This window comes from Mastigoproctus giganteus, chromosome 7, assembly GCF_048544385.1.
Source record: "Mastigoproctus giganteus isolate SK-2022 chromosome 7, ASM4854438v1, whole genome shotgun sequence".
Lineage (NCBI taxonomy): Eukaryota > Metazoa > Arthropoda > Arachnida > Uropygi > Thelyphonidae > Mastigoproctus > Mastigoproctus giganteus.
In genome coordinates, this window is record NC_143581.1 from 172,398,406 (window position 1) to 172,421,439 (window position 23,034).

Sequence of the window (23,034 nt, forward strand, 5' to 3'; positions counted from 1 at the left end):
TGATTACCACTCTCTGTCTTCTGCCACTCAACCAACCCCTTATCCATAGCAGCAATTTGCCTCCAATGCCACGCTGCTCCAATTTGTGCAGCAGTCTTCCATGTGCAACAGTATCAAAAGCTTTTCTAAGATCCAAATATATAATATCAAAGTTATTCCCTGCATCCAGTTCTTTTGTGACTACATCATAGTATCCAATCAAATTGGTCAGGCAAGACCTGCCCTTAACAAAACCATGCTGCGTCTGAGCTATAACTGAATTCTTGTCTAGATGATCCTGCAGTGCTTCTTTAACCGGTGCCTCCATTAATTTACCTGGAACAGAAGTTAAACTAACAGGTCTATAATTACTTGTGTCAGCCTTTGATCCTCCTTTGTGAATTGGGGTTACATTTGCACATCTCCAGTCTATGGGTACCTCTCCTGAGTCCAAAGAAGCTCTCATAATTATGGCTAGGGGTTTGCATACTTCCTTTGCTGCCTCCTTTAATATAACTGGATAGATCCCATCCACCCCAGGTGCCTTTTTTATGTTTATCCTCAACAATCTCTCCTCCACTTTCCTCTCAGTTATTACAAAATCATCCAGCTCACTGCCAATGTTTACTTTACCTACATCATTCTCCTTCCTGAATAACTCCTCATGCGTGAATGTAGATGCAAAATAAACTTCCATCGGTCATTATGGAAGTTGATAGCTTAAATAAATTCAAGGAGGAACTAAAAAAATTTTAGAGGGACTGGATGTGTGAAATTGGTTTTTTTTTTTTTTTTTGGCTGGTGCTACATAAGTTCATACGGTTGCTTTCTTGCATCACATGCCTCCATTACTACTACTTAGGGTTTACAATACCGGGATCCCAGTCATTTTTTTCCGGTATTGAAATACCGATATTGATACAAAAAATACCAGTTTTTCTGTACTAATTTAAAAAATATATATATTTATAATTTAATCACATAAAGGTGATTTTATAACATTTATGTGATTGTGACGTCGTTATCTCTACTAGCAAATGTTCGATAAATCATCGATAGGACACCATGCAACATTGCAACCTGTCCACAATTCTCAGACAACTTCATGTCTGCTGTATCATAACTACCAAGTCCCATTCCTCCACTACTGACTTTAGTTCAACTCCACCAAGTGTATAAGTTATTTTGGGGTTGCTGTTCACCAGGTGTAAGACCTTGCATTTTGCTGAATTAAAGCATATCTGCCACTTTTCTGACCATCCCGGAAGTCTATCTAGGTCACTCTGAAGAAGCTCTGCTTTGCGGCAATCATTAACTACTCTACTGATCTTTACATCATCTGCAAGTTTAGACCTCACGCCCTCCATCCCTTCATAGATGTCATTTAAGATAATCAAAAACAACAGTGATCCCAATACTGATCCTTGGGTAACCCTACTTCTTACATTAACCCAATCTGAGGAATAACCATTTATCACAACCCTCTGCCTGGTGCCCTCAAGCCATCGTGCTATCCATCTAAGGATTTTCCCTATGATTCCAGCCTGCTCCAACTTATAAAGTAACCACTCATGTGGGACTGAGTCAAATGCTTTGCTGAAATCCAAATAAACAATGTCGAAATTATTCCCTAAATCCAGCTTACAAGTGACCTGTCAAAATGGCTAACCAGATTTGTTAAACATGATTTTCCCTTTACAAAACCATGCTGTGTATCCTACAGAATTCCATTTCCATCTAAATGATCCTGAATTCCACCCTTGATCATTGCCTCCATGATTTTCCCTACTACTGAAGTTATACTGGCCGGTCGGTAATTTCCCATTACACTCCTAGAACTGCCTTTATGTTCCAATTTACGCCAATCCAACGGAATCTCTCCCGAGTCCAGTGATGCTCTCATAACTAGCCTTAATGGTTCGATGCACTCACTTGTTGCCTCCTTTAAGATTATAAGGTATATACCATCAACCACAGGAGCCTCACTCGCCTATAGGCGCAAAAGTTTTCTCATTAAATAATCATTTGAAATTTCAACATCATTAATTACATTTTTTTCAACTTCACTTCCATAATATCTCATTGACACAAAGGGTTTTTATGTAAATATCGATGCAAAGTAGCTGTTGAGTTCATTCTCAACTTCAGCTGGGGTATCTAATACTATCCCACGTCCATTACATAAGGGTCCAATCTGATTTGTCCTTCTGTTCTTTGCATTTATATATGTGAAGAATTCCTTAACTGCACTCTTTGCACTCTTCTTTATTGCTTATCCCCACCTCTTTGCTCTCTCCCAGACTCAGTAAAGATACTGTAGTGAAAGTTATACTTCTCTTAATAAAAAGTCTTTCTCCTTCAGAAAATGATGAACATAATTCAACCATGGAAGACCAACATGGAACAGAACATCAATGTTCTGCAAATTCTTTCCAAAATAAGAAATTGCCTGACTCCAATGAGATATTAAAAGATGAACTTGAGTCGGAAATTAATGAAATACTTCTATTTTTGCTAAAAAAGTTCAAAGCCTAGAAAATATGGACTGAGATCGTCTAAGATTATCTCAGTACAATAGTACCAGAATAGAATCCGAAAGGGCATTTTCTGCCACTAATCAAATACTGTAAATTAGATCTGTTTTAAACTATCATACTATTGATTGCTTATGTTTCTTAAGAGCTCACTTTATTCGGACAGGTAGTGTGGATGCTTAAACATAACTAAACTTTGCAGTAAAAATATGCATTTTTTTTTTTTTTTGTTTTGTTTTTAGAATAACTGTATTTTAATGATTTTTTTCAGAATATTTATTATTGCAATAAAAGTTTATTTAAAACATGAATTCAAGTAATTACAGTACTTGTTTTTTTTTTTTTTTTTTTCCTTACTTTATTGCACCTAATTGTCATCAAAATTTATTGAGAAAAACATTTGTTTTTGGAATACCGGTATTAAGATTTTGACCGGTATTGTAAGCCCTACTACTACTACTGCCAAGGCGGAGTTAAATTGATGTTCAGGTGCCACCCTACATAAGATACTATACGTGTTTATGTAATGTAATATTATCAATATTTGAAGTTTATCGAAATATTCTTCGAGCATGCACTCAACGTTTTTCAGTGTACCTGTTTCTCTAAGTTGTCCCTCCATAGCAGCAAATGTTTTATCATTTGGTACTTGTCAAGCTGAAAATTTTTATGCATATCTGTGAACAACAGCTGTATAATTCTTTATGAACCCCACCTTAAATTAAAATCATATCAGTTAACTCAGAAAAAGTAAACAGATTTTTAGTGTCTCCCATAATATCAGTTTAACAAATGCCATACTGTAAACAATGAGGCTCTTATCATGGAACCTGGAACTCATGTAAGAGATGCATTGACATTGCTAGTATGCACTCTACCATACTGGCAGAGCATTACTTACAACTAAGTAATTATTATGACCCATGTAATAGGACAACACTATTCATGTCAGTGTTTGGTACATGCATGTTGTGCTGTTTGAAACTCATTTTAAAGTCAAATTTTTATGACATAAATTTGAACATAAAAATATTTTGCCATTTTACAGTTTTGTAAGTTATGATTAACATTAATATCTTGGAATATCTTATACTTTTTGAGACATGTTTGTAGTAAACATTTTTTTTTTTTTTTTTTAACTGTATATGTTCCGTGAAATTTTTAAATGTCCTGTTTCCATATGTATTCTGGAGAAGGTAAAATCTCTCTCTAAGAGAAGTTGAACTTTTGGGCTCCAGATTACAAGGATGGAGCTTTGTCAAATAACAAAATCATATCTGTATACTGTAACTGCAAAAGGATTTAATACAGTTTTTCTCTGTAACAGAAAATTTTACTTTCTGCAGTGATATTGATAGATTAATGGATTTCTTAAGTCACATGCATAAACCCAAAGACTGTGTAAGGCAGTGGTTAGGCCACATCTGGAATACTGCATAAAGGTTTGGAAACCTCATTTTATCAAGAACATAGAGTTGTTGGAAGAGATTCAGAGAAAAGCAACAAGTTTTGTTGTAGCCACAAAAGGATGTTCTTGCCAAGAAAAACTTGGGTTCTGTAAATTTCAGTGTCTATAAAGTAGGCATTTGAATGGTGACCTAATTGCAGTGTATGAAGCTTTAAAAGGGTCAAGTAAACTAAATGCTCATGTCATCTTTGCTCTTTCTCAGATGAAACACAAAAGGAACATGAATTCAAATTGAAAAAGGTTTGCTACAGAATACATGTACAGAAATTAGCATTCAGCCAAAAAGCAATTTTGGAATAAACTTCCACCTAGTGTTGTGGAAGAGGATAGTTTGATTAAATTTAAAGGTTTGGACAAATTATTTGGCAGCATTGGGCAAATGGAATGGGTAATTTTTTTTTCTTGATGCTCTATAAGCTTTGCTTCCTTGCATCATGTTGCCAATTGTAATAATAAAGGCTGTGCTAGAAATACTTATCCATCTATACCAGTTTGAGACTATCCTTTCTTTTTTTTTTATTTTGATGGAAACCTATAAAAATATGGAATTTCTCCCGAAATATTAATCACACAAAATATAAGTAGAAAATTTTGTTGTGATCTGAAAGTGTCTGAACTTTTATTAGGTTTGCAACTTGATTTCACAAAATTTTGTTTTTTCTTGGGTGAATAGGATGGCACATAAGAGGTTCCCATTATACTGATAAGAACTTGTCATCTTGAAAATAGCATTATATACCTAATATAATGCTATTTTCAGTAATGAAGAATAATGTTTGCCATACACTACTAGTTAATAGAAAAAGGATTTTATTCTTCCCTCTTTAAATAAAATTAAACTTAATGAAAAACTTTACAAAAGCTATGCTTTCTTTATGGACAAAAAAAGGAAGGAGTTTCCAATTAAATGGATTTCATGACTTTAAGATAAAAGAGGGTTTATTGGTTCATAAATCGAAATGTTAATGCAAGACAATTCTTTTGATACTGTCCTCAATATATGGGATATAGCATTAAATTCCTTCAAGGCACTCTGTCAAAACTTTTAGAAAATCAAAGGGCACCAAACTATGAGGAGCTTGTCATCAAACTCCTGTAAGTCTATAAAAACTGGGTTGCAAAATGATCTTAAAACTTTGTTTTGTTTTTTTTTTCTTTCATGTCTAAGTATTTTGCTTCAAATTTTAGCAAATCTCACCAGTATATTTTTAGGTGCCTCCACATGTAACAACTCAACTCCAGTAGGTAGATTTTCATGAAATTTTATATTTAGTTCTTTTTGAAAGATTTGTTGAACCATACAGATTTCATTAAAATCATGAATATTGAAATCCAGCAATTATTATTTCTTTTTCCTATACAATTTGTATGTATAAAAGAAATTCATAGATTCATGCAATATTGTTAGCTTCAGACAGTCCATGCATGCTGTGCATGTATTGTTATTTAATACTCAAGAAGTCCCTTGTGAAGAGATACATATACAGAGACAAAAACAGACTTAATAACAGTATATATGAGAAGAGTTATAAATATTATAGAGTTGTAATTAAACTGGACAGTTAAATTCAGAGAATGTAAAACTATAGAATTTTATTGTGTTCTATAACATTATAATCTTAGTAATTAATTGATAACATTCTTGCACTACTTCTATTGAAATGCAATTGAGCAGCAGCCTGGAAAGCAAGGCAATGGGAATTTCCAGGACTGCTGGGAGTCATAGTGGAACAAGTAAATACATGGGCTGTGTCAGGGTACCTAAGAGTAGAAACAGGTGCATGTATACTTGCATGTACACCAATGCTAGGAGTTTAGTTAATAAATTCGATGAGCTTCAAGTGCTAGTCAAGACATCAAAGGCAGATATTGTTGGGATATCAGAGACATGGTGTCACACAGACATAAGCAGTGCAGAACTGGAATTCGGGGAGTACAATGTGTACAGAAAAGATAGACAGAACAGGAAGGGAGGAGGGGTTATGCTTTTAGTTAAGAAACACATAAAATCTAAGGAAGTGCATCCAATTGATGTGGGTGGACAATGCAATGTTGAGTCTGTTTGGTGTGACATAAGCACTGGGAAAGGAAAAATGAGAGTGGGTGTGTGTTATAGGCCTAATGAATCTGATGAGTATAATGAGCAATTGTGCAGAGAAATAGAGTGGGCCAGTAAATTAGAATGTCTTATAATGGGGGATTTTAATTTCCTGGATATTGACTGGAATTTGTGGGTTGGTCATTCACACACTAGCAAGGCTTTTGTGGATTTATTGGATGATTGTTTTCTACAGCAGCAGCATATTCGGGAGGCAACTAGAGATATTAATACTCTTGATCTGATTATCAGTAGTGATTCTTCATGCATCAAGAACCTGCAGATAAAGGAACCACTAGGTGGAAGTGATCACAGTGTGCTGAAGTGGGATTTACTCAAAGAGGTAACTACCATCAGGGGTAAAGGGAAGGGTTTTTGCTTTCGTAAAGGTGACTACTGTGGTCTGAGACAGTATTTAAATTCTATATGGTGGAACCAACTGATGATGTTAGCAACAGCAAATTCAAAATGGGAAGCATTCAAAGAATTAATCTTGGAAGCTACTAGGCTTTTTATACCAACAAAGAAATATTGTTCAAGATTTAGGCCTAAATGGATGTCAGATGAACTAATTAGACATGTGACAGAGAATAAAAATGCATGGGATACATATAAATTAACATGTGACACAGAAGCCTATGATAGATATAAGCTGGTCTGTAACCAAGTTACAAAGGAGGTTAGACAGGCAAGGGCAAATTACGAGAAATCTTTGGCAAGGGATGCAAATAAAAACAGCAAAGCGTTCTTTACTTATGTAAACTCTAGAAGGAAGGGGATGAATCAGATTGGTCCACTTGATATCGATGGTTCAACTGTTGATGATCCTGCTCAGGTAGCTAACAAACTAAATGAATATTTTGCATTGACATTCACACATGAGGAGTTATTCAGGGAGAGGAATGCCAGAAGTGTATTCAACTCTGGCAGTAAGCTAGATAATCTTGTAATAACGAGAGTAAAGTGGAGGAGAAATTGTTGAAGATAAACATAAGAAAGGCACCTGGGGTAGTAGTAGTAGTAGTGGCATGTGATGCAAGAAAGCAAATGTATGAGCTTATGCAGCATCAGCCAAAAAAAAAAAAAAAAAATCACACCATTCCCTCCAAATGCCTGTCCAGTTCCTCCTTAAATTTATTCAACCTATCAACTTCCACAACGACAGATGGAAGTTTGTTCCAGCAATTAACCACCCGCTGGCTAAAGGAAAATTTCCGCACATCTATTCTACATCTGTCTTTTCTTAATTTGAATTTATGCCCCCTTAGATTCGTAATCTGAACAAGTGGAAGGATCCCATCAGAATTCAGCGTGCTCAACCCATTCAAGGCCTTATATACCTCAATCAGATCACCGCGCAGGTGCCTAGTCTCCAGCCACTGCGATTTGCAGAACTTAAGCCTCTCTTGGTAAGAGGATCCCTTCATTCCCCTCACCAATCTTGTTGCCCTTCTCTGTACACGCTCAAGTAAATCTACATCCTTCCTAAAATGAGGCCTCCAGACCTGTACGCAGTACTCAAGCCGTGGCTTGACCATTGCCTTATACAGAGGGATAATCACCTCCTTTTCCCTGCTAGCAAAATTCCTATATATCATTGACAAAACCCCATGACCTGCCCTGGCAGCCTGTCTGCATTGCTCAGAAAACTTCATATCTGCCTGCACAATTACTCCCAGGTCTTTTTCATTTTCTACCACCTTAAGTGTAGTACCACACAGTTGGTACGTTTCTCTGGGGTTACTTCTACCCATATGTAGTACTTTGCATTTGTCAAGGTTAAACTTCAGTTGCCACTTCTTAGCCCATCTGCCCAAATTATCTAGATCCTGTTGCAGTAACACACTGCCATTACTGTCATTAACAACCCTGCCAACCTTTGTATCATCTGCAAACTTCGACATTAGCCTGATATACCTTCATCAATATCATTGATAAATATACAAAACAACAGTGGACCTAACACCGAACCCTGTGGGACTCCACTAATAACATTAGTCCAAGACGAGCAGCACCCATTGATTACCACCCTCTGTCTTCTAGCACTTAACCATCCTTTTATCCATTGTAGCAACTTACCCTTAATGCCATTCTGCTCCAATTTGTACAATAGTCTTCCATGCGCAACAGTGTCAAAAGCTTTCCTGAAATCCAAATATATGATATCAAAATTATTTTTCGCATCCAGTTCCTTTGTAACCACATCATAATATCCTATCAAATTTGTCAGACAAGACTTTCCCTTAACAAACCCATGCTGTGTCTGAATTATTGCTGCAGTCTTGTCTAGATGATCCTGCAATGCATCCTTAACCAGCGACTCCATTATTTTACCCAGAACAGAAGTTAAACTAACTGGTCTGTAATTATTCGTGTCACCCTTCGATCCCCCTTTGTGAATTGGGGATACATTTGCACATCTCCAGTCCGTGGGAACCTCCCCTGAGTCCAAGGATGCTCTCATAATTATGGCTAAGGGTTTGCTTAGTTGCTTTGCCGCCTCCTTTAATATAACTGGATAGATCCCATCCACCCCAGGTGCTTTTCTTACGTTTAACTTCAACAATTTCTCTTCCACTTTGCTCTCGGTTATTACAAAATCATTAAGTATCTGGCTACAATTTGATAACCTTCTGCCATTTTCAAACCTTAATAATTCCTCACGTGTGAATGTAGATGCAAAATACTCATTCAGTTTGCTATCTGAGCAGGATCATCAACAGTCGAACCATCGACGTCAAATGGACCGATCAGATTCATCCCCTTCCTTTTAGAGTTTATATAAGTAAAGAAATCCTTGCTGTTTTTCTTAGCATATTTTGCCAAGGATTTCTCGTAATCTGCCTTCGCCTGCCGAACCTCCTTTGTGACCTGATTACAGATTAACTTATATCTGCCATAGGCTTCTATGTCGCCTGATAATTTATATGCATCCCATGCATTTTTCTTCTCTGTTACGAGTCTCATTAGTTCATTTGACAACCATTTAGGCCTAAACCTTGAAAAATATTTCTTAATAGGTATGAACCTTTTAGTAGCTTCCACGATTAATTCCTTGAATGCTTCCCACTTAGAATTTACTGTTGGTAACATCGTCAGTTGATCCCACTGTACAGAATTTAAAAACTGTCGGAGACCACTGTACTCGCCTTTACGGAAGCAAAAACCCTTTCCTTTACCCCTGATAGTAGTTAAAACTTTAAGTAAATCCCACGTCAGTACACTGTGATCACTGCCACCTAGTGGTTCTTTTATCTGCAAATTCCTAATACATGAATGATCACTGCTGATAACCAGATCAAGAGTATTACTTTCTCTGGTTGCCTCTCGAACATGCTGCTGCAGAAAACAATCATCCAATAAATCCACAAAAGTCTGACTAGTGTGTGAGTGCCCAACCCACAAGTTCCAGTCAATATCTGGGAAGTTAAAATCCCCCATTATAAGACATTCCGATTTACTAGCCCACTCTATTTCTCTGTACAATTGTTCATTGTACTCATTCAAGTCATTAGGCCTATAACACACTCCTACTCTTATTTTTGCTTTCGCAGTGCTTATGTCACACCAAACTGACTCAACAGTGCACTGTTCATCTATATCAACTGGATGCACTTCTTTTGATTTTATGTTTTTCTTTATTAACAGCATAACACCTCCTCCCTTCCTATCCTGTCTATCCTTTCTGTACACATTGTACTCCCCAAATTCCAGTTCGGCATTCCTTATATCTGTGTAACACCACGTCTCTGATATCCCAACAATATCCGCCTTTGATGTCTTGACCAACACTTCAAATTCATCAAATTTATTTACTATACTTCTAGCATTGGTATACATGCACCTATTCTTATTCTTAATTACTCTAACACATCCCATATACCCACCTGTTTTACGATGACTGCCATCCGTCCCTGAAACCCCCAACACCCCTCGCTCCAGGTCGCTACTTATTCTAATAGAAGTTGTGCAAGAATCACCTTCACCTCTGCCTACGGCTACTGTTAAACTATTACTCCTTGTATCCTTGGGTGGAGGGAATCTATGCAGTTATATTAAAGGAAGTAAGCAAACCCTTAGCCATAATTATGAGAGCTTCCCTAGACTCAGAGGAGGTACCCATGGACTGGAGATGTGCAAATGTGACCCCAATCCACAAAGGAGGATCAAAGGGAGACACAGGTAATTACAGACCTGTTAGTTTAACTTCTGTTCCAGGGAAATTAATGGAGGCACTGGTTAAAGAAGCACTGCAGGATCATCTAAACAAGACTTCAGTTATGGCTCAGACACAGCATGGGTTTGTTAAGGGGAAGTCTTGTCTGACTAATTTGATTGGATACTATGATGTAGTCACAAAGGAACTAGATGCAGGGAATAACTTTGATATTATATACTTGGATCTTAGAAAGGTTTTTGATACAGTTGCACATGGAAGACTGCTGCACAAATTGAAGCAGTATGGCATTGGAGGGAAATTGCTGCTATGGATAAAGGGATTGTTGAGTGGAAGAAGACAGAGAGTGGTAATCAATGGAAACTGCTCTTCGTGGACTAATGTTATTAATGGAATCCCTCAAGGTTCAGTGTTCGGTCCATTGTTGTTTTGTATATTTATAAATGATATTGATGATGGTATATCAGGCTTAATGTCCAAGTTTGCAGACAATACGAAGGTTGACAGGGTTGTTAATGACACTAATGACAGTACACTGCTGCAACAGGATCTAGAAAAGTTGAGCAGGTGGGCTGAGAGGTGGCAAATGAAGTTTAACATTGACGAATGTAAAGTACTACATATGGGAAGCAGTAATCCCATAGTAACGTATCAACTCTGTGGTATCACACTGACAGTGGTAGAGAATGAAAAGGACTTGTGGGTAATTGTGCAGGCAGATATGAAGTTTTCTGAGCAGTGCAGGCGGTCTGCAAGAGTAGCTCATGGTGTCTTGTCAATGATGTACAGGAATTTTTCTATCAGGGATAAGGAAGTGATTATACCCTTGTATAAGACAATGGTCAGGCCACACCTTGAGTACTGTATACAGGTCAGGAGGCCTCATTTTAAGTAGAATGTAGAGCTGTTGGAATGAGTACAGAGAAGGGCAACAAGATTAGTGAATGGATCAAAGGGTTTCTCTTATGAAGAAAGGCTTAAATTTTGCAAATTACAGTGTCTGGAAACTAGGCACCTGCGAGGTGATCTGATTGAGGTGTATAAAGCCTTGAATGGTTTGAGCATGCTCAATGCGGATGGGATTCTTCCTCTTGCTCAGAATAATCGCCTGAGAGGGCATAAATTCAAATTGAGGAAACTGTTGTAGGATAGATGTGCAGAAGTTTGACTTTAGCCAGCGGGTGGTTGATTGCTGGAACAAACTTCCATCTGTCATAGAAGTTGATAGCTTAAATAGATTCAAGGCAGAACTTGACAAACATTTGGAGCGAGTGGATGGGTGAAATAAGGGTTGTTTTTTTTTTTTTTTTTTTGTTTTTTTTTGGCTGATGCTATATAAGCTTGCTTTCTTGCATCATGTGCCTTTGCTAATGCTAATAGATAACTGCATTTACTTTTCACTTCTGTTAATCACACAAAAATGAAAAGTAAATTAATTAATTAAAAAAAATTTAATCTTGCTGAAGTATAATGTACTCCGTTACATTACCTGAAATGTTTGCATAGAAAAACAGTACTGAAGCATGTGTAGTCTGAACATGCTTGCCAATTGCTGATGTCCAGTTATGAGAGAAGTCAGGGGAACAACCTTCCAAGTGAAAAATCAGGACTGAAAACATTAAGGACATAAAAATTCATTGTTTGTTAAAGCTTGTTAAATGATTTTTAATAAGTAAAATGTTAATTTTCTGAAAAACCAAATGTGATAGCAAAGGTTTTAGTCATGTGTGGTATATTATAGACATATATTGATAACATATTTTATTAATGAGAAAATATAACAATATCTAAATTAATTGGCCAGTGTTATTCATTAAATAATATAAGCAGCACACATTATTAGTGACATACATGTACAATATAGAATATCAAGGCCAAATAGATTTTGAAAAGGCTGGAGAACATAAAACTATAGAATTTTATTCTGTTCTATAACATTATAATCTTAGTAATTAATTGATAAAAGATAACTGCATTTACTTTTCACTCCTGTTAATCAATCACACAGAAATTAAAAGTAAATTCAATTAATTAAAAAAAAAAATTTAATCTGACTGAAATGTAATTCACTCCGTTACATTACCTGACATGCTTGCTAATTGCTGATATCAAATAATAAATTATAACATTAAAACATCAAACATTTAACATTTAAACATCAAATAATAACATTAAATAATATAAGCAGCACACATTATTAGTGACATACATGTACAAATATAGAATATCAGGGCCAAATAGATTTTAAAAAGACTGGGTTTGGGCTACTAACGTAACTTCCGAAGGGGAGCTGAACCAGTACAGAAACTGAATCTCTCAATTCACTTTTAAAGCATCATTGGTAAGTAGATCATTTCATGTGAGATCCACCCACAGAAGTAATCTTCCATTATTCTACAGTACTATGTTTAAAGAAAATTGTTACAAATTTCAGGCTGTATAATAAATGACACATAAAATGAAATGGGAATGATACAGTATTAATGACTGATTTAAGCTTAGTTTGGTGATACATATTTACCCTGGTTGAGCTAGTGTTTTTCTGAAATTATATGACAGACTTATTTTATTAGTGTATACATTGTTCATGGTTCCTTATCCTATCACATATGTGACTATAACAGATGTGGCATCACAAATATTGCTATCTGCATTCTCCCCAATGTGGCCTTTTAAAGCACTGCCATACATTCCACACACAGCATGCAAATTGGCCCCATCCCATTTTTACAAAAATAATACATTGGCATGATTTGGCTTATGATGCTGAAGAACAGCAGCAGCAGCTGTATATTCTGTTCACAATCAGTAGAACAGTGTCTTCCACCAGACATTGTTCCATGTCATGCTTATAAGCAATTTTCTTCAATTATTATTGGTATATAAAATACAAGCTCACTTTTGTAGCCATTCTACTGGATATTCCCCCACCTTTCCCCCCAAAAAATGAGTTGGCTTGAAAGCTGCAGTTAAATTTATACACCTGAAGTATTACAAGCACATTGAGGAAACCTGATATTGTTATTATTTGTAGTCATATGAAATGCTGTTTTAAAAGTTAGGAATTTTACCTAATTAATTATCATTTATATTGATATGAAGGTGTTCCAAAGTATTTCATAGTTGTTTAAAATTGTTTATATTGCAAGTAATATAAAGCAACACTTTAGAATGTTGTTAAGTATGATATATTTGTAGGTGAAAAAGTTCCACATGACCCAGTACATGAAGAAGTACCACTTGAAGAAAATATTAACAGAATCAAATTAGAAGGTGAAGAAGCACGTTCCATTGAAGATGCCATAGCTGTTCTTAGGTAAAGAAAAACTGTGTTAAATATGTTTCCCTGCCATTCCCATTTATTATTGACTTTATTTAATTTGCTGTTTATTTTAGTCCATCAAGAATGATTTATTGAGTGGATGATTTAAAATTATAGGCTATTACATAGGCCTACATTGGTTTTGAGATATAGCTAATCATGTAATACTTTGAGAGAGAGAGAGAGAAAAATATGGGGGAGATTACTTCCTAGCCCTTGACTATTCTAATAGCATGAAAAGCAGAAATAACAAAGAATTATGAAAGCATAAAATGACAAGAGAACGAAAATGTATAATCATGACTCTAGGATTATAATTTCATGCCTTCTCTACTAGTAAGAGCCTTAGAGAAAATAAACTGCTCTCATTTTAAATACTATCTTTAAATTTCTGTAATAAAATAATAAATTAATTAATAATCTCTTTGTTTAATCAGTTTATTATTCATTTATTTTTGTACAGAATTTTAAAGGTAATGTTTATAGTCAGTGGTAATTTATTTTTTCCAAGGCCTCACTAGTAGGGATATTGTGAAATTATAATCCTGGATTACTGAGTAATACACTCTCATTCTCTTTTTTGTCACTTTTGGATTTTTTAATATTTGTTATTTCCACTTCCACACTATTGGAGTAGCACAAGGCTGAGAAGTATTCTTTTAATTTTCTTTCTTCCTTTTATTTCGCTTAATGCAAATTTAAGTTTTTGTTCATTACCTCCCCTATCCCCCTAGTACATGTTCATTGAAATTAAACAGTTCAATCCATGGTTAGAGTGTTTTTTTTTTTATTGTGTGATATAAGTATGTGTTATGTTGATGCTCATTAGGATTAGACAAAATTTTTAGATAAGGATGGTTATTGCTTTAAGTGTACACTGAGTTGGCTTTGCATTAGCAGCATCCCCCCCCCCTTGTGTAGGAATGGACTGGACTGGTCTGTGACACTGGTGAATGTGCATACAAATATTTAGGCATGCTCCTGGACAACAAACTCTCTTTTGTTCCCCATTCCAAATTTATCAAAGAAAAGGTCAAGAGGTATGCTGGCAAGATTCTCGGGGTTACCCACAGGGATTGGGCCTTCAGGGGTGTATGCTTAAACTACTATGACTCTATCTTCCTTCCAGTTATCACATATAATGCTGTGCCTGGGGACTTTGTATTGAGAATATATATGGTGAAAAAAAATCTTGTTTTTTAAAAATGAGATTTCTAAAAAAAATGGCCCTGCAGTTTCCTCTGTGTGGAAACTACCAGTTGATCTTGAGATCTTCTACCATCTCCTAAAATACCATTTTAGGAGGAATCTTCCATGCACCACTGGGCGCATGTCACTTGACCCATCTAATCAGATCTCAGCGCAGAACAGAATTAGAATGGAATTATTAACACTGTCAATATTCATGGAATAACAACATCCTCGTAAGAACAACCTTTGCACTCATCTCCACTGTTAAGGAATTCTGTTAAAAATAGCTCAGATGGCTTATCCCAGGATTATTTGCTTCTTTTCTGCTCACTAGACATGGTAGCCTCAATGCCAAGTTAGCCTTAGGACTTATCCCATCCCCATGTCCTTGTGGCAGTCATGAAACTGCACATCATGTCATCATTGATTGCCCACATTACCTGAATATTCAAAATGATCTACAACTCCTGACTGGAGTTACCCCGCCTGACCTGGCACTACTTTTACTGGAATCTGAAAAAATCTTTCTGGCATTCTCCTCCTTCGTGCAAAAAGGTGTTCAGAAGAAAACCTCTTGCGCATTCCTTATCTTAAAGGCTGTACTATATCTCCAGAGATTCCTGTAGAGCAAGAATGGATCTTACTCCTGGACTTGACATCTATCTGCTGGACTCAACACTACCTGTGACAAAAACTATTGCTTCAACATAGACTCTTCAGGTCCAGATCAGGACCATCACTTGACAACTTACCAGTCAACTGGGACCAAACTGGGATATGCTATTTGTCTATTTCCAGATGCTTCTTGGAGTAACAACCAAATACCTACTGCTGATCCTCTTCTGGGGCAGGATTTCTCTGGATCTATCCTCTCTAAGATTCTGCTTTGCTGAGTGACTTCTTGGACTGCCTTCGGGAGAGCCTTCAAGTAGTAACAAATTTGTTTGTATAGATTTAGCAGAGTTTTAGCTAGGTTAGATTTTATTTTTCAACTTTTAGCTATGGAAGGCTGACTGTTCCAGTAAAGCCTTTATTCCACCTCTCCCCACCTACCCCAACAATTGCCCCTAGATATGGCCAGCGAAGGACAAACAACCACAGCAATGGAACCTGCAGCCACTGCCAGCAGTGAATCTGATACCAGAAGCCACACCCTGCAACAACAGGAGAATACCTCAAGGGCCAAAATGTCAGTAATTGTTGATACTTATGCTAACGCTGTGTCTAATGGATTATACTTGCCACCTGCAAAAATCTCCGCTCTTGCGATCCACAATAGCATATACATGGTCAAACAACACTCCAATAAATGAAGCAACCACTATTACTTCCCAGGAAAATGGGATAGTAATCTTTGCTACCAAGGACCTAACAGCTATCATGAAGAAAGACCACCAAAAAATATTACTCATGCCTCCTGTGTAGTGGGAACCATGCAGATGTAGTTCAGCCATCCCTCATGGGTGCAAACTGTCCTGCAAAAAGGAATAGACATCTGTCATCATCACCTGGAAGCAGCACCAATTGCTTTAGCTAAAAAAAGTTACAATATCAAATGTCCCAACTGAGATTCCTCATACAACTTCAAAGTATACTCTAGCCATCATGGTGGATTTTGCTGGTGCCTTTGATCGACTGTGGTGGCCCAATGTCCTTCAGAGGCTTCGGCAGGCAAACACGTCCAAAAAAATATACAATAGTCTGAAATCCTATCTCATCAATAGAAAATTACAAGTTGTAAGCAAATACCAGACTATCACAAGATGTGTTCACCGGGGTTGCCCCCAGTGCTCTGTCCTTGGGCCATTCCTCTGGTCCATTGTTCTGGACAAGTTCCTGGGGTTTGACCTGGGTGGGGCCAGACCCTTGGCCTCCGCTGATGATCTTGTCCTGGTGGTTCAAGCTGACACAAGAGCGGCACTGGAAGCAAAAGCAAATACAGCTCTGGAAAAGCTCCAAAACTGGGCAGCACTCCACAACCTCTCAATTTCTGGTGAGAAAACAAAATCACTTCTCCTCAAGGGAAAGCTACAAATACGCAGGCCTCCAACAATGAAGTTAAATAACATCCCCATCCGTCTCTACACAGAAGTCAAATACCTGGGAATCTACATTGACACCGGTCCTTACCTTTCACTCTCATCCAAAGTACTTATCCACAAAAATCCAAAAGTATATGGCCATGATAAGAAGAGTCAGCAGAGCGGACTGGGGCTTGAAGCATAAAGCTTTGTCTCTCATCTGTAAAGCGGCGTTTCTCCCAATTGTGTGTTATGGAGCCTCAGTTTGGTGTACAAAGGCCATCCTGGAAAAGAACAAGCATAAACTTGACTCGATACAAAGATTCATGTTTTTGTCTATCTGCAGGGCATGTCGCACTGTCAGCACCCCTGCCCTACAGGTTATTACTGGATGCTTGCCACTCTATCTTGAGGTGATTAAAAGGGGCCTTTACCATCAATTAAAGAAGGGAATTCTGACACAGTTGTTAAATTTTCAACTGTAGCTTACCAATGACCTGAAACAAGAAAGAAAACGTATCTTCAAACACCTTCAAGGACTTTGGCAGCATTCATGGAAAACAATGCCCAAAGGAGAAATTACCAGAAGATTCCTCCCATCCATTGACATGACTTTCCCAAAGTCTCCTTCCTGGTTTTCACCTGGTTTGCAAGTTACATTCCTGATCACAGGACATGAGCCCTTTCAACAGAAATTGACAGCAATGGGAATTGAAAGCAATCCATTCTGCCACTGTGGCGAAGAGGAATCATGGGGCATCTCATGTATGAGTGCACTGCTTCACTGTAAGCAGGGCACTCATACATGAGTATTGTAGGCTCAAATTTTTTACTGAAATCCAGGGGAACTCTCGTAACCATGAAACATACCTGCTTCAGGATAAAACAACATACAAAGCCCTAACGGGTTATGCGCAAGCTGTCTTTACCATCAGATGGGCAAAGTTTGCTGAACTTAGAGCTGCTTAGAACAACGACCCTCAAGTGCAAACACAAACTGGGGTCGGATAGCATTTTCCCAACTGATAAAAGAGCAAGACTGAAGATTAAAATACTATGCTGGCATCATCATGGTTGGCACTCCTTGGAAAGCTGACTCCCAGAGAGTGCTTGGCCTTTGGCATTCACACAGTGGCGCCTGCCCCTGTGACTTTTGATCCCTCTCCCCATCCCCTATTTCCCCTTACTTGGGTGGACTGCCTTCTCTGTCTGTCCACTTTAGCTTTTTCCTCACATTCAGACCCCCCCCCCTTTCTCTTGTTCCCCAGGCCTTCTCTTCTCTTCCTTTTTTTTTTTTTTTTTTTTAACTTGGTCTTCGTCCAGAACGCTCAGGCAACCCTAGCAAAGACCAGCCAGAGAATAAAGGGCAGCCTGGCTACCTCCTAGCGGTGTGTGTGCAGGCAACGTGATATCCCACCAAGGGTCCTACAGCCATTTGCCAAGACACCCAACAGAACCTAACACAATATGTCATATACAACAGACAACACGTTTCTGGCATTTACAGTAGTTCTGTATTTCTTCACAGTGTACATATGGGGCAGATGTGAGAAATCACAGGTGGCGCCTGACCCTAACACTATGCACACTGTCCTAGTCATCACCCATGCCTGCCGTACTGTTAGTACGCATGCTATCCAAGTCCTGGCGGGGGTCCTGCTCCTCGACCTAGAAGTTATAAGCTGTGGAATGATGTACCACCTGACCAAAGTATTACCCTACACTCTGGGGGAATATGCCATCAACCTAGCAGGGAATAGAAGAGAAGAAAGGACCAGACTTGAGAATTATGTGCAGCAGGCATGGCAAGAAAGGTGGTCTGCTTCAACAAAAGGGGAAATTACCAGGAAGTTCCTGCCTACAGTCAGATGCGTGTATCTTAGAGCCCCCTCTTGGTTCCATCCAGGTCTATTTACGTTTCTCCTGATGGGCCATGGTGCCTTTAACGCCAAGTTAACTTATTTCCGAATAACAGAAGACCCCATCTGAACATGTGGAGAGAGACAGAAACATGGTCCCACATTATGTACAGCTGCAACCATTATGAGGACCTCTGCTGTCAACTTATGACGGAACTCACATATCTACCAGCAGGACTGGAGCATCACCTTCTTGACTTGAGGGAGGAGTTCCTGGCCTTCACGAAGTTTGCGCAAGAGGTGTTTTCTAGGCAGAGGACACTTATTGCATCACAACTAAAGCCAGTAACTGAATGAAACAACTCAACCTAATTGAACAGAAACATTCAAATGGAAAGATTGAGCTTAACACACTAAGAACCTTCTGCAACAGGACCAGGACCGGACACGGAACTGACGCAGTCCACTGCTCACCTGTCTCAAGATCCATCTGCAGCAGAAGACACCAATGATCACCAAGTCAGACTTCACTCTACACATCTCCTGAACCTGACACCAGTGGCTGTGACCTCTGCAACAAACTCACCGGACATGACTGTTGCTGCAGCTTGCTGCCAAGGCCATTGGCCTCCACATATCAGTGCACCACTCTTGCACGGTTCTTTCTTCCTACTTCCAGGGTGGGGGGAGGAAAAGTCGATTTTCTCCTCCCCTCCTTGCCACCCCATTTTCTTCCCTCTGATGGGGCATGGGCGTGCCTCACTGACCATGTGGGGTTGCCTTCTCTATTGACCCCACCTCTGTCTTACCCCCCAGCCTTCAGTCTCCCCACCCTCTCTCTCTAACTTTGCAACTGTGTCTAATGAAACCAAAATTATTCCAAGTGTGGGCAACGGTGGGTCCCATTAGGGGCCCAGCAGCTAAAAGGCCAGATGAACAATGATACAAAACATTACACATCACAATATCCATAAGCTTTTTTAAATCTCTGACCTTTACAGTGTACTGTATCAAACGACAATGTATACTACGCGGAGATTGGGGAGAAACCCCTCGTGCCGTTTGACACTAAACACACTACACAATCACCAACAAACGTACTCAGTACCTGGAAGATCGATACACAACAATCTTCATCTGATCTATGACTCCTCTCCACTGAAAACAGCCAATGGGAATTCCTAGCACTAGTTAGCCTTGACTAGGAAGAGGCATTCAACAGAGTTGAGCACTGCTACCTACTTGAAACCCTGAAAGCATTTGGATATGGGCCCTACATCATCAAAAAAATTCATCTGCTGTACAAGGATGCCAAATTCTGTTTGAAAGCTTGTGGGCTTCATCAGTGGGTGGGCAGGTACCCTGGTAATGCAACATGCCATCACAGTTGCAAAGTTATTTCCACAATATGAGAGATGCCATATAGCATAGATAATAATAGTGTATTAGAAGATGAAATGCACTAGGCATAATTTCTTATGGGTTTAGGTAATTAACTATATAATATCGGTATAGATATACCATAGTTTACCCATAAATTTGAACTATGTATGTAGTGTAAAGGCATCGTTTTAATTGTTGTTATTTGGTTTTTAGGAGCATTAACAACTAAGGCCATATTGCTCCGGGGATATGCGGTGGTCATTCCCTGACCTTTCCACATCCTCCGTATTTGGTGGCTCACAGGCTCAAACCCTGGTCTAATCAAGAAGCATGTGCTACGCACTGCTGCTCCTGCCCACCTGGCTACGGAGGCGTCTTGTTTTAATTGTATCTTATATTGTGGGTGCCTTCACAACGAGGTGGCTGGTATTGCACTATTTCAAATAAATAACGCTTCTCTAGTAGAGAAGACTACTGTTATTTATTGGCGCCTCCGTAGCCAGGTGAGAAGGAGCAGCAGTGCATAGCACACGCTTCTTGATTAGACCGCGGTTCGAGCCTGTCACCACCAAATATGGAGGATGCGGAAAGGTCAGGGAATGACCACCGCATAACCCGGAGCAATATGGCCTTAGTTGCTAATGCTCCTAAAAACCAAATAACAAACAAACAAACTGTTATTTATTTTCAGTGGATACCACCATCCAGACGATCATTTCAAAGCTAGTGGGCTTCATCATGAGTGGGTGGGTGGGCAGGTACCCTGGTAATGCAACATGCCAGGGTACCTGCCCACCCACTGATGATGAAGCCCACTAGCTTTGAAATGATTGTCTGGATGGTGGTATCCACTGAAAATAAATAACAGCAGTCTTCTATACTAGAGAAGCGTTATTTATTTGAAGTAGTGCAATACCAGCCATCTCGTTGTGAAGGCACCCACAATATGATATACAATTAAAACGATGCCTTTACACTACATACATAGTTCAAATTTATGGGTAAACTATGGTGTATCTACACCGATATTATATAGTTCATTACCTAAACCCATAAGAAATTATGCCTTGTGCATTTCATCTTCTAATCAACAATCTTAAGAATGGACGTGGTGCCAGTACCACTCAAACTACCCTCCTTCTATAAAGACCCACTGCACCGCTGGAAGAAGCTTAACATTCACCACACTCTTAGGGAACATCACTTCCTGCAATACTTTCAGAACCACTCTTCTATAATAAAAGAATAACAGACCCTACAACTGATGATCATCTCCTTTTTTCCTACGTGGAACTGGGCAGGAATGAGCACCATAAGTGACCTCCTGACACTCCACCTTGAATGAAAAAGGATCCATAGTCCTGCAAATTCCATAAATGCACAGTAGCAGCACAAACTTCTAAAATCAGCAATTGCACAAGCCCTTCCAGACATCACTACAGCAAAAGGTATTGAAAATGTCACTGGATCCTCACCTGCACCAACCTTCATTATCCTTCCACTTGTTCAGATTACGAACCTCAGAGAGCATAAATTCAAATTAAGAAAAGACAGATGTAGAATAGATGTGCGGAAATTTGCCTTTAGCCAGCGGGTGGTTAATTGCTGGAACAAACTTCCATCTGTTGTTGTGGAAGTTGATAGGTTGAATAAATTTAAGAGGGAATGGTGTGATTTTTTTTTTTGGCTGATGCTGCATAAGCTCATACACTTGCTTTCTTGCATCACATGCCACTACTACTACTACATCACCAGTACCTTTGTCTCCTGCACCCTCCAAAAAAGTTTATCTCCTAATTATGTCAAGCCTCACAGCCACAATTTTCCCGTCATCCACTTGTCAAGCTCTCCCTGTACCCTTCTCAGCACACCACAAGCCACCATCTAACTTTCAGTGGAACCTTCTGTACAGGACTAAATATTCCAAATCAGACGCTAACATCCACTGGAGACTGTGGCCCAACATCCTTCCTACCCCAGTCATGCTACAAAGTTTCAGATTACACGCCTCAAACTACTGCCTCTTCTGAGCTACTCCAAGTACCCTGGCACACATACTTAGCGTGCCCTGTGAACAACGAACTGATCGAATATGCATTGGATGCTACAACCACGCCCACACTCGGGAGGACTACTGGTACCTGCTTCACTCTGAACAAACAACACACACACACACACACACCACTTGCAATTTCTTATTCATTGCTGTGAAGGTCATCATCTACAACTTTTACTTGAAGCACACAAGAAGCAAGGATGATATGTCTACCGTCGACACCGCGCAACATCTCAAGTGGAGCCTACGGAGAAAGTTACAGAGCAGCCTTCTGCTCGAATTCCACTGTAAAATACCCGAAATTTTGAATTATCTTAACAGTGAATGGAACAATAGCAGATGCCTCTTCACCATCACCGAAGAGTCCATCATCTTCAACATGTGACCTTTAGAATGAGACTGATCAACTGCCAAGAAACCGTCTTTGTAATTCCCGAAGTTGAGATTTTTTTTTTTTTTTTTCTCTCCAAAATTTTCTATTTTGTATCTCTTTTATACATAGAATGTAAATAGAGTTTTGAAATTGTATCTACTGTTCTTGTTTAAATATAAAAAAAAAAATTAAAAATCTATCTCTCTATATTCCCTCCCCTAACCTACACCTCCACACTTCTCCCACTGTCCCCTTCCTCAGTTCTCATCTGGATTCTTCCAGAATTCTCTGGAAACCAAGGGGGAAGACTCCCTAATAACAGTAACTGGCATGCCTCCTCCACATGGCTAAGGACAAGAGTAAGGAGGCGATCGACCAGGTGTCTGTCACCCTCTGACTGTGAAATGCTAGTTGCCAGCCAATAGCACTCCAACAGAATGCATCGCCACTCTACACAAACCCACACTACATCTACATGGCCAGCATTTTGGCTTATGCAAAGAACAAGATGACTCAGCAGCGTATGGGGGGAGGAACCCTGGAAACCACAACAAAGTTCACAATAACACAATG

General features: G+C 38.8%; 1 protein-coding gene across 1 annotated transcript in view; it reads left to right on the forward strand.

Annotated features, from left to right (window-relative positions):
- LOC150083338 (coiled-coil domain-containing protein 124-B-like) overlaps nucleotides 1-23,034 on the forward strand; it is a 122,749-nt gene that overhangs the window by 89,253 nt on the left and 10,462 nt on the right. The window contains exon 4 of the mRNA XM_090377196.1: nucleotides 13,455-13,572. Coding sequence (XP_090233322.1) covers nucleotides 13,455-13,572 — 118 coding nt within the window. The remainder of the gene's footprint in view (nucleotides 1-13,454; nucleotides 13,573-23,034) is intronic.